At 45.1% G+C, this 12362-nt stretch overlaps 1 protein-coding gene across 12 annotated transcripts in view; it reads right to left on the bottom strand.

Annotated features, from left to right (window-relative positions):
• The window catches only part of PRRC2B (proline rich coiled-coil 2B), a 69313-nt gene that overhangs the window by 6478 nt on the left and 50473 nt on the right, over positions 1-12362 (bottom strand). For 2 of the 12 annotated variants that reach the window (XM_027823530.3, XM_027823536.3), the window contains 12 exons: positions 11109-11250; positions 10329-10411; positions 9469-9660; positions 9126-9320; positions 8610-8696; positions 7496-7600; positions 6789-6981; positions 6057-6154; positions 5179-5306; positions 3306-3546; positions 1192-1368; positions 369-460 (listed from right to left, as the gene is read on the bottom strand). In XM_027823530.3, the coding sequence (XP_027679331.2) occupies positions 369-460; positions 1192-1368; positions 3306-3546; positions 5179-5306; positions 6057-6154; positions 6789-6981; positions 7496-7600; positions 8610-8696; positions 9126-9320; positions 9469-9660; positions 10329-10411; positions 11109-11250 (1733 nt within the window). Of the gene's footprint in view, positions 1-368; positions 461-1191; positions 1369-1763; positions 1894-3305; positions 3547-5178; positions 5307-6056; positions 6155-6788; positions 6982-7495; positions 7601-8609; positions 8697-9125; positions 9321-9468; positions 9661-10328; positions 10412-11108; positions 11251-12362 lie in introns of all 12 variants that reach the window. The other 10 variants (XM_043530296.1, XM_027823531.3, XM_027823532.3 and 7 more) reach the window with 10 other exon arrangements.

The raw sequence follows: 12362 nt of genomic DNA, 5'->3' as shown, positions 1-12362 counted from the left end.
CCTGACATTTATTCCACATCCCAGCATTTCCACTTCGGCAAGCAGCACCAATTTAATTCCATTAGAATCTCAAGGCTCTGATGCAATCCCAGTAACTTTCTGCATTTCGCCGAAGTGCCACAGAGCTAATTAGGGTGGTTTGTGGGGATTTTTCCCCCCAGACAACAAAGCTGTCCCAATGACACTTTTACATCAGTATCTGGACTAACGTAGATTCTACGTTTGAAGACATCAGTAGATCCTGCAGAAGAAAGCATGATACAAACACCATTTCTCTGCAAGTGCTAAGTACTATACCCTGTCCCATTCAACACTTTTCAACCAAGACGTCATTCAGGAGCTATGGGGCTACGCTCTGGATCCTTTACCTGTAAGTATGTGGTGATGGTACAGATCCTCCGGAGGACATGTTCTGTTTACCATCTGTGAAGTGAAACCCTTTCATTTCCATTTGGGAGGACTGAGAAGGGAAATGAGTTAGAAAATATCTTCTGTATATCCAAAGATCTCAAAGCACTTCACAAACACTTCAATCAATCTTTAGCCTTGCCCCCACCCCCTATGAAGCAGGTATCATTATTCCCATTTTACAGATGGGGAAATTGAGGCACTCGGGCAAAATGATTTGCCTCAATTTGAGGCACAATCAGGAAGAGAACACAAAGGCCTGACTTCTAGCCACCCATGCTCTCTCCACTAGAAAACACTCCTTATAAGGATACATCTAACCTGCCACAACATTGACACGTCCACTCAGATGGAGACATTTTACAACTGTATTGCACTTTATGAACTGTGTTCCAGGTGTGCGTGTGGTTAACCACCCATCTGATCTCTAAGAAAACTTGGAGTTTACATTTAATTTAAATGGAAATTCCAAACTGGATTCAGATAGGGTTCTGATTCCTGGAAGTGGAATCATGAACAGCAGAAGAACTGGAGAGACTGCTGGCTTGGGCTTTGGAAACAGGAGGAATGGCGCCCCTTTGCTTCCACTCCAATCACTGGTTTGGAAGATAAGGACCCAGTAAGCAAGCATTACTCCCCATTAATGACAAACTGTATCCCCACAAGAGGTTCCCCCTGCCCCCCCCCTTTTTTTTTTAAAAAAAAAAAACTATGGAGGGACCAAACCCAAATGCAAGACTCCTTAAAGAATGCCAAGGTGTTCATGCAGTACGTAGCCCTTACCTCCCTGCTGGTAGTGAGGACAGAAGGCTGAGATCCAGGTGGAAGAATCCTGCGGGGAGCTCCTACAGACAGATTCTGCCCCTGAGGAAGCTGGATGGACTGTGGTAAAATCAGTGGCTGCTGGCCAGAACCATACCGAGGCAGAGGAAGCTGGGACCCAGGCATAGGCATTGTTAGCTGCATGATAATTTACATGTGATTACTTAATGGAAATAACAATGGTCCGTCTCAACATGTTCCCTACTAATACCTTAAAAGCAAAGCATTTTATGCTTAAAAGCATACCTAAAAGAAACATCTTAAACCTGACACACTGCTATAGAACAAATGCAGATGTGAACATTAAAGAGGGACTTTCATCCTGAAAATCATTTTAAGATAGAGTTGCCAGACCCTGTAACCACACCATCTGTTCTTTTAATAAAGTGCTGTTCTAGCAAGACTGTGCTCAGACACAGGGCTTTCCTGATCGCCTGGAGCCTTCATCGGTTCTTCTTCAGTCTTCCTCGTGGTCACTGCATGGCAAGCCCTCTGAGTGGTGATGGCAGCCACAATGGCGTCAGACAGCTCACCTTTTGTTTTCAGCTCGATGTCCACATCTAAAAATCTGCTATACTCCTCTGCTGGTGTGATTTCAGGGACTGGAACATCAGGAAGGTTCACACTGGCCTCAGCTTTACGTTCCATGACAGGCTTCAATCCCTTCTTGAAACAATTGATGATGGTGGTGGTTAAAAGTGATTAAAAAAATTAACTCAGGACTCAATGGCTATTAAAAAAGACCAAATTTTCAAAAGGGCTCGTAAAACATGGAGGGAGGACAAGAGGCAAGAAGAGGCTACCATTTACAAACTCAGGCACAGTTCACATACATTGCCATGATCCTTAGCAAGCCGTGCTGCCCTTCTTTTTTTTTTTTTTTTTTTTTTTTAAATGAAGTGGATGCCCATACTTATCACGCTGTCCAAGAAACCTATTCACTTTGCATGTGGCTTTTCCTTCTGTTCCTTGCCACTTTTGCTAGTTATCAGAGATCTTTAAAACAAGACTTCTCTCCCTCGCAGCCTCTCATTCCCTCTTACTCGATCTGGTAGTTCGCATAATTGCTGGATTTGGGACTTCCCATGACACCACATTGTAATGACAGAGGATTACGGCTTCATTACATGATCCAGGAAGGAAAGACCAGGTAACAAGGGATAAAGCACTTCTTCAAATACTTAGTTGGCCAGTAACCTCTTCATTTTCCCCAGCTAAGTTACTTTCCGTAATTAACAATCCTTGTTCTTGAGTCTGCCTCAGCATGAAAGTCCCTCTTTAAGATAAAAAGATTAGGAATATTCTGGTTTTCATTGTATTTTTTAAACATTTACTGTATTGCGCAATATAAGCAAAGTTTACAGCCAACTACAATACTTCTCCACTGAAGCAACTCAATAGTTGTGCTCCGTATCCACATAAACACAGCTGCCCTGACCGTAGGATTTATTGTGCCTTTCTGAACTATATTTAATAAAGAAAAAAGCAAGAGGATGACATGAAAACACAGTGAAACTTCTATTAAGATACCACCCAACAGACTAGCAGAAATTGTTAATTAGGCCAAAACGCTCAATTAGTTGAAATAAAAAGAGATGGGTCTTTAATTAAAGGTCAAACAAAATTACCCTGAAAACACTGATGATTTTAAAATGGTTACTACTAAAGATATGGGGAGGTGTTGGCCTACTGAAGCTGGGGCTCTTAGGGCAGCTATCACTGCAGTGTCATGGCCTCAGATCCCAAAAGCACAGTAAGAGCTTTAAGAAAACGCAAAGCAGCAATCACATCAGTAGTGGACACACAAATCACAGGCCTTTGCCATCAGCAGAAAGAGGATACTTAATTTCACTAAGTTAACCATTGTGAGTTTTAAACAGAGGTACACGTAACAAGTAAAGCACCTCAAAGTCTGTTGTGCTGTACTTCTAACATCACTATTGTCTCGTTACGAAGGGCTTACTGATGAAAGTATAAGGTGCACCACAAACAGCAACTAAGACCCAGTCTCAGAAACTGCATTTCTGTGAACGCATGCAAAAAAACAGGGGGGGCATGCTAGTTTTGTTCCTAACCTGTGTAAGTTGGGAGTCCATCATCTGTGAGGCTCCCATACTGGCTGCTTGGTTTATCTGGCCTTCATAAACCAGTGTCTGGCTTCCACTCATTGGCTGATAAGGGGACCCAGATTGTGTTTTTACCATCTCCAAGGGCTGCATGCCTGGGAAGGCAGAATATGGGGGCTTCAGAGCAGCACCTCCCGTCAGGACCATGGTACTGGGCTGGGACAGACTGGGGTGCATGTACACCGGAGACCTAAAGAAGAGAAACAGGTTAATGCACAATGATAAAGCCTATTAGAGACTGCATACAGCTGCATTTGGCTGCTGGGTTACAAACGGCATTCTAAAAGGTAATCTCTACTACAAAGATCAACTAGGGAATAAAAACCTGTAGTTCCACGTTTTTTTCAGCTCTAGAATTTAATTTTGTACAGCTCCTTTCATACAAATCCTAAAGCTTTTAGGGCTAAGTCCCCATCTCACTGAAGTCAGTAGGAGTTTTGTCACTGACTTCAATGGAATCAATATCTCTCTCTTTACGAAGTTCAGTCATATAGTGGCAGTGAAGTGACTGTAGTGGTAAGTAGCTCAAACCACCCCGGATGGTAAAAACTGTTTCACTGAATGTGTCCTAGGGTACTGGAGTGATCTCCATCAGCAGGGGAGAACCAAAGCTTCTTGGCCAAAAGTTCACCTTTCAGCAGATCAGTTTCTTTTATCTAAAGGTCAGGCCAAGGGCACCAAATGAAGACCAGTATGCAGCCACCATCCCTGCATCCCTCTGCCAAATGCACCTTCTTGTAACATTCCTGCTTTCCCAAACCTGGGACTTTTCTTAGCATAGGCTGGCAATCAAATGCATTGTGCAAGTGTTCTGTGGGATACGGACAAACATCCATGGGAACTGCAGGAATCCTGCATTATCTCAGTCACCCACACTGGGAAGTCCCTTCAAAATTATGAGCCAGCACCATGATGTTTGTCCCTCACCAGGAGCAGTGTGAAATCAACTAGAATTGACCAATTCTAGTTAATTTATCCACAGATGGTGTCTTGGAAAGGCCACTGTGCTGCAGTGCGGCAGAAAGGTAAAGAGAGAGCTACTTGTAACATGACTAGTAGACAGAAAAACCCTGAAAATGTTGAAGTCTTCATCCCCACATTTGCATGAGTATTTTTGGGGGGGAGAGGTGTGCGATTTCCCACCCAAACAGTGTAAATCAAAGCACTGTGTTAGGGCCCAGAACTGTAGAAATGCTTGTGGTAAGGGAGGATCCAGGTCGCCAGGGACACATCTACACTGCATTTTAAAACCCATGGCAGTGAGCCTCAGAGCCTGGGTCTACAGACTCAGGCTCACACTCCAGTGCTAAAAACAGCTGAGCAGATATTCGGGCTCGGGCCAGGGTTCGGGGTCTGAAACCCAACCCCCTGTTCAGGCTTCAGAGTCTGAGCCCAAATGTCTCCACAGCTGTTTATAACACTGTAGTGTGAGCTCCATGACCTCAAGTCTGTAGTCTCGGGCTCTGAGACTGGCTGCCAGGGGTTTTAAAACACCGAGTGGACATACCTCACAAGTTCACAATAGTTTGGCAAGAGTGAAAGTGATTCACACAGGATTTGGCTGGCTTTAACATTACCATATGAATCTATGAATCATTCTCCTATTTACACAAGAACCCTTCTGTCTACATCTGATGGAGGAGAAGAGACAGTACTGTGCAAACACTTGTGGGTGTGGGCAGGAAGGGGATGGAAAGTTGCAAAGGTAGGACATTAGCAAGAGGGGAAGAAAAGGAGGGGGAAAGAACATCCCTGCAGATGTACTTTGCAGATCAAAACACGAGAGCTCTGGCGATGGGGAAACAAACCCAGGAACTGTTACCTGAAGGGCTGTATGGAGCTGTAGATCTCTTGGGACTGGGAGACAGGCAGGCCTCCTCTCAGCCCAAGCTGAGCTTGGGCCTGTAAAGATGTGTGAAGGGAAATCGGAATCTGCTGAGCAGCAGCAGCCTGCAGAGGAAATGAAGGTGATTGAAAGGCACGAAGGCGGTCAGAAACTCTCCTGTGGGGTTAAAAGACCATCTGTTTCTTCATCTAGTCGCTCCACCACAAAAGTTATCCAAGCTGCAACTCCACCCAAATGCCCCCAGTGTCATTTCTCTGGCCAGTACATGACTGAATAGAAAGTGAATGATGGCTCAGAGAGAGAGAATAGGAATTTAATGCTCAAAAAAGGATCAGACTGACTCCCTTAGGGGACTGAAGCTCTCTGTATATAGAACAGGCCCTTCACGTCAGTGATTTTCCTAGCTCTCATGGGGCTCTGAAGGGATTCTCCACAGCCCATCCAACACCCTGTTTGCTGAAACTGTCAGAGCTCCCAGTTAGTGGTTTTGGGGACAGACACTCGTCCATAGGGAACTGGTCTGAGGTTCAAACTGGTTTTCATGTTCTGCTAAGAATAGTGCTGTGAAATTTACACTCTGTCACTCAAAGGCAAGTTTTACAGAGCCCACCCCTCTTAAACCCAGTCAAAAGATAACTGGTGCAAAAACTGGTATTTCCCCTCTCCGATCAGCCTGCTCCCCTGTTAGTTGCCTGTAGCACCCACTGGGGAGTAGCTTTCATAGACTTTGAACGGAGCCACAATCTAGCTTCCCTTGGCTGGAAGTAAGTTGGTTCACTACAAGAGGAAAGAATAAATGGGAAGCTCTGAGAACCTCCCCATCCAGAAAATAATTAACTGCCTTGATCCTTTACCTGTTGGTAGCTCTGCTGCTGAGGTATCGTCTGAGGGACCAGGCGTGGCTGACTCGCAAACACATGGCCATCCAGATACAGGGGTGGGATGTGGTTACCTAGAATTTGAAATAAAAGGGAAGGAAGAATGTGACAAGCTAACCTTATTCACTTCAGCAGAAGCAGCTCCCAGGGGTACAGTACAATGGATAGAAATCTATAGATCTACCAAGGCCATTCATCAGTATCTTAGCAAGCAATTGGCTCAACAGTGCTACACAGATTTATTATGCCAGCATTGCAAAATAGGAAAATTACCAGACTATACACAAAATCTACTTGCCTGTCCTTCACCTTAGTGACAAGGTTTTACTCATCAGCAACTTATCCTGAGTATTACTTTTCCAAGGGAGGTATTATGGGCTGTTAAATGATCACCCATCCTTCTCCAGTGTATTTTAATGCCACCTGCAGAAAGGCTGGCAGTTCAGGAATAGGTGAGCTGAGCTACAAACTATTAAGTGCCAAGGCGGTCAGCTTGGATTGCCCTGCTACCATCAGATCTTTGGAGCTAGAACAAGAATATAAGAATGGCCAGACTGGGTCAGACCAAAGGTCTGTCTAAGCCCAGTATTTGGTTTCCCAACAGTGGCCAATGCCAGGTGCCCCAGAGGGAATGAACGGAACAGGTAATCATCAAGTGATCCATTCCCCGTCACTCATTCCCAGCTTCTGGCAAACAGAGGCAGGTACCTGGAATAGATGCAGAAGGTGCTACAGACGCCACAGGCATAGGAGGCATAGAAACACCGCCAAAAGAGCTGTAGCTGACACCACTGGAAGCGCCGACACTGGAAGGAGGCTGGATGCCTGAGCCAGCACCTCCTGGAGAGTTCTGTTCTGGTAAACTAGGGGAATTCTCCCAAGCCTTCCGTGCAGACTCCATCTATAGAAGTGAGCAGAGAAAGTAATTACTACAGGCAATTTCAACAGAAGCAAATGATAATGGGATAGGGAGCCACTCACCTGTAGAGGCTGGTAGTCACTAAAAACTATTACCACCTAATGGCTGTTGAATAAGTGCCCACTTCACAAAAAACCCACTGCAGTTGGCACTAGTTAGCCCCTTTGCTGGGAGGCACAGCAGACTGCCCAGGATCAAAGAGGCCAGGAATAGTGAATTGTTCTCTTGCACTGGGCAGGGTTGAGGTGGAGAAGTTTGCTCTACCCATTTTATGGCTGGAGAAGATGTCAGTATCAAGGGCCTCAAAATGGCATCCTCTCCCCTCTGCTGAATTCACATATGTACACACACTGTTTTTAAAGGGGCCAATTACAGACTTTGCAACTGACCAGTGAAACATCTGGACTGTTGTGAAGGTTCTCTCTCCCTTTACTACTGTGGCCAAAGACGGTTGTACTTTCAAAGTGAACACAAGCAAAGCTAATGCCTTAATTACCTTAAGAGTGAGGTCTGCAGTGGGGAAAGACATTGGGTTCAGGCCGATGCACCGCTGGAGATGGTGATCTCTTCGCAGAATGGGAATGGACTGCGTTAACCCTGCCTGAAAGGAGATTTATAAAATGCTGAACACTAAGAATGTCTGTAACAACACAGGAATTTAGGAAGGCAACAAGTCAAATGGAACCTCAGCAAGAAGATCTAAGTAACAGCAGCACAAACTGTTTTGTCGTTTCTCAGCTTGTTAAATGGACTATGGAGTTGCCTCAACATTGTAAAAATGTATAGCTGGCTTAACCATAAACACAACAGAAATGCTGGGACAAATGCAACCTGGGTGTAAGCAGGCGTAACTCCCCTGATCTCCATGGAGCTGCACTTGTACTTACACCAGAGCTGAATTTGGTACACAGTAGCACCAGCTGTACAGAGTGTTTTTCCTTCCACACTGGGTGAACCTATGTAAATGGCAGAGTAAGTCTGCTTATATAAAACACTTGTAAGGAAAAAAATGGCAAACCTCCAAGAAATACAAGGGGCTACAAAATAAAGATGTTTCAGAGGAAGTTTTTGTTTAAATCACTGAACACAACCGAACCACAAGCAGATACTGGGCTCTCAATCCATTTTCTTTTAAGAGTCTGTTCTCCAGCCATCTACCCATTTTATTATGAGCTCTAAAAGCGCATGGAACCTCGCTGGCTAATAGTGAACCATGGAGAGCAGAAGCCAGTGGCAAAGACAACACCCTGAGCACTCTGGCAGCCAGTGGCTAGAACTCCACTTTCCAGGTCCAGCAACAGGACTCTCTAAGCAACTTTGCTGGTCTTCCCCTCCCCCGCAGGTGCCCCAAAGAGGGGAATTTGGTGACCTCTGACATATGCAAGCCTTCTTACTTTACACAGGCTGATGAATGGTGTTTGAGTCACTGTTTAAAGGCTTGGGTATGTCTGAGCTAACCAGGCACTGATTTTATCAAAAATTTTTGAGAGACAGGGCCTGTATGTTCACTGCTGTTTTTAAACCATGTAAGTGGGTACTACAGCATTCAACATCAAATCAATTGCAAATAAATATGTTTTTTTCCATTTCAATAACGAAGATTTACTTACATTACCGGCCAAGGCATCCTGCAGTTTGGCGACAGGGTTAGCCGCAGTACTTGAGACAGAGCCAGGTGGCAGACTAAAGTCAGAGTCCTGAAAAAAGGCAACAAGCACCATTCAAATCCAGGCCCAAGGGCCCCCTGTAAGTTGCTCCTGATTAGTGAACATTTACCTGGATCATGATGATAGAAACTAAAGATTTTCTTTCAGCAAAATTTACTGACGGACAAGAACGAAATAGCTCTCCATACTCAGCGACAGGCATCCCTGATGGCATACACAGGACAACAGGCCTTAATTTCTCCCTTACTGTCCCCACCCCATTCAGGATAATAAATATCTACCAAGACATCTTGAGAACCTGGTTTGTGTCAGTAATGAAATCTATAAGGCAAATCTACAGTGCACGTGCTGGAAGCTTGCCCTAGATAATCCTTCTGGCTAAACCACCTTTTGCATCTCTACAAGCTCACAAGAGGGATTTCAAACCACCAAGAAGATAAAATTAAATTCAATCCTCACTTTAGGATTTACTCCAAATTCAATGGGTGGCACAGGAAGAACTGAGTCCACGTGAATTTCCACCCCATTAACAGGGGGGATATTCCCTTCCAGCCGTTCCGTTCCCTCCGAACCCTTTCTGTTTTTCAGGGAGCGTTCATTGCCGATTGGTCCGGGCTTGTGTTCCTTGTTCTGTCCTGAGCCTTGATCTGAATCCTTGATGGGAAAGCAGAGAGGCTGAGACACAAAGACTGAATAACCCGATCTCTACCTTAAAAATGCTATGAAAAAACAAAAACCCAATTTCACAAGGTCTCTGGTACCAGTCACTACGTGCTCTGGCTTGACTGCAAATCCAGATTACCTTTTTATCAGATTGCTTCTGAACTTGCTCCTTCTGGCAGTCAGGTTTTGGGTCCACCAGGCCAGCCCCATTCATCTCCTCTGGTTTGAGGGTGCCATATGGAGAACTGCGCTGAGAGGAGGTAGCGGAAGATTCCCGAGACTCCGCACTCAAGTCAATGCCACTATCCCCCTGGCTGCCTTTAAAACCCTGCTATGCAAAGCACGAAATGTGTTAAAGCCCCAGATTCAAACCCAACTCCACAGGGAGAAAAACAACAGCGAGAACATGTTCCCATTTTCCAACCACAACTATCAAGGAGCAAGTCCTAACCTGCAGTGCCCCTTGCTATTCCAGCTCTAGGCTACCCTGAAGCAGAAACCATCCAGGTCACCAATCCCACTGCAGCTTTAGGACAATGAAAAATGCCCCACGTGGCTACTACGCTGAGACTGCCAAACTCATTTCACTTATGACCCAAACCAGATTTGAACTCCGGTCTCTACAGGTGAAAGGTCACTGCAGCATTCAGAGACATCCACACTACATTACAGCGACACACTTCTCACAGGTGTGAGGCACACAAACACGATTCCACATACTGGGCCATGCTCTGCTCCCAGTTAGGAGTGCAATTCTGAGTTTTACAATGCAGTTACTCTGGATTTACACCTACGTGTAACAGAGCACAATTTGTCCCACCATTTTAGAACAGCACCATGCTTAATCAGAATTGTGGACAGTCAATTTAAAACTGCACAAGGAGAGCTGACAGATCTGCTAAACGCGATAGCAGCAATGAGAAGCGTGAGCCACCTAACATGAATATTTTATATATACACATCACACAACACTTGAACAGTAGATTAGGTGCCCCTTACCTCAGTGGAGCTGGATTCAGTGCCATTAAAGGCATTTACAGGCTTACTCCAGGAATCGCTGCCAGGTGACTGAACAGAGAGGGCTGGAAGAGCAGAGACAAGATTCAGATGCTTGAAATGGAGCATCAAGCACATCATTTATACAGTGCTGTAAATTCACATTCTACTTATAAAAACAGGGCAAGACACATTCATTGCCCCAAAATGTTTACACTCCAGGACAGACAGGCTGAGCCAGGGCACTCCAATGCAAGTAAGACAGAGTATGAAGTGAGAGAGGAGATGGAAAGATTTTCAGGGAGAAGTGAAAGTTGGAAGGATGAAAGGGGGAGGCTTTGCAGAGAAGCACAGTGGGAGAAGGGTACAAAGAAAACAGTCTGGATGAAGGCTCAGGGCCACAGGGAGCAAGAGGATGAGAACGTGGAAGAAATTAGAACCAGGATGTAGATCAGCTAGAATTGTGCAGGGCCTAGAAGATAAGGTCAAGGAGCTAGAACTTGATATGGTACAAGAAGAAACCAGGGAAGGGATTTGAATAGGAGGGTGACATGGTCAGAGCAGTGGGAGGATGATGATCTTAACAGCAATGTCTTGTACACATGAGCCCAGAAGATCTGCTACGTCCCTTTCCCCTCTGGATTCAGGGTGGAATGTAGATGAAGCCCTTCTCCTTCAGGCACGTATGCACACACTCACCCTTCCCCCTCAACATGAAAGGATTCCCAGATCCATAACGATGAAGTGTCCCAGTGCTGGCAAATAATGGAGACCCTCTCTTACCTGGACTATTGCTCTCCCAGATCTCTGTGCCCAGGCTGCTTCCGGATACAGTTACATCGCCTTGCTCCAGGCACATACTGTTCTGCTTCTTTGCAAATCGAGGCGGGATACGAGACTGAAGGACACGTCCTTTGGTTGGTCCCTGAGAGAGAGGTTCAGGCTATAAGACCTGCTACTGATTCAGGTTAACCTGCTGCTGACAGGCTTCTTTTCCAGGCTTTTATTTAGCTCTTGAAGCAGACGTGCCCCTCCCGAGTTATCCAAGCTTGGGGCTGCCTTTACCAAAACAATCCCAGCAAGGGACACCATAAGAGGAGACTGCCACAGTGTTTTGTTTCCTGTCTCCAGCTGCTGCTGGGAGGCCCACAGTGGTGGCACAGCAGGAATGCTGAAGAAGAGCTCTTCAGTATTTATTAAGAACGGCTGGCTTCAGCAGCAGGGAGAGGGACAGGCAAAAAAAAAATTAAACCTCCAACTCAGATTTTTCCTTAATCCTTCCCCAGTCCTGTTGACACAGCAGGATCAATTCACTAGTTCACAGTAAAAAAGAGACTGATAATTCACTGAATCAGACACCGGAGAGGAAACCAGCTGTTAGTTTACCTAGCACATCTCCTTGCCACTGCAGGATTGTTCCCTATTGCACATTCACTCAGACTCTTTCTAGCCTAATTTTAAATGCACCAAGGAACTAGGCTTCTATCACATCTCTTGATAACACACCACACAATAGATCTGACTGTCTCAAAGTATTTCCCAATAACATTTTATTGCTGAATTTAATCCTTCCACTCCTAGTTAGATCCCCATTTATGCTAAAATAAATTCTCCCTCTCCGCAGAATTTACAGTCTTCAAATACTTCTAGATTCATGTCTTCATCGCACCTTTAGTCGTCACTTAGCCAAGCTATACAAAGTTTGCTCCTAAATCTTTCCTCAATTCCTCTAGTCACCTAAAAAAAACAACAAATTGTTAGAGTTCTCTTCAGTTTGTCTTTCTGGTCAATACTGTGCCCAGAACTGCACACAATATTCCAGGTACAGCTGCACCCCAGGGAAGCTATTCCCTCTCCATCCTATGACATGGTACCTGGGCATAACAGAGCCCATAACTGCACTTGTCTTTTCTGCAGAACTCCAGGAATGGGCTGTTCACTTTTAGCATTATTGCTTCCCAGAATTCTTCCTTCTACTGAATAGTTGTGGTTTGGATTATTCCCCTCTCCCATCAAATGTATTAGCCTGCAGTTTTC

Source organism: Chelonia mydas, chromosome 16 (assembly GCF_015237465.2).
Source record: "Chelonia mydas isolate rCheMyd1 chromosome 16, rCheMyd1.pri.v2, whole genome shotgun sequence".
NCBI classification, from domain to species: Eukaryota; Metazoa; Chordata; order Testudines; family Cheloniidae; genus Chelonia; species Chelonia mydas.
This window is presented reverse-complemented; position numbering and strand designations above follow the sequence as displayed.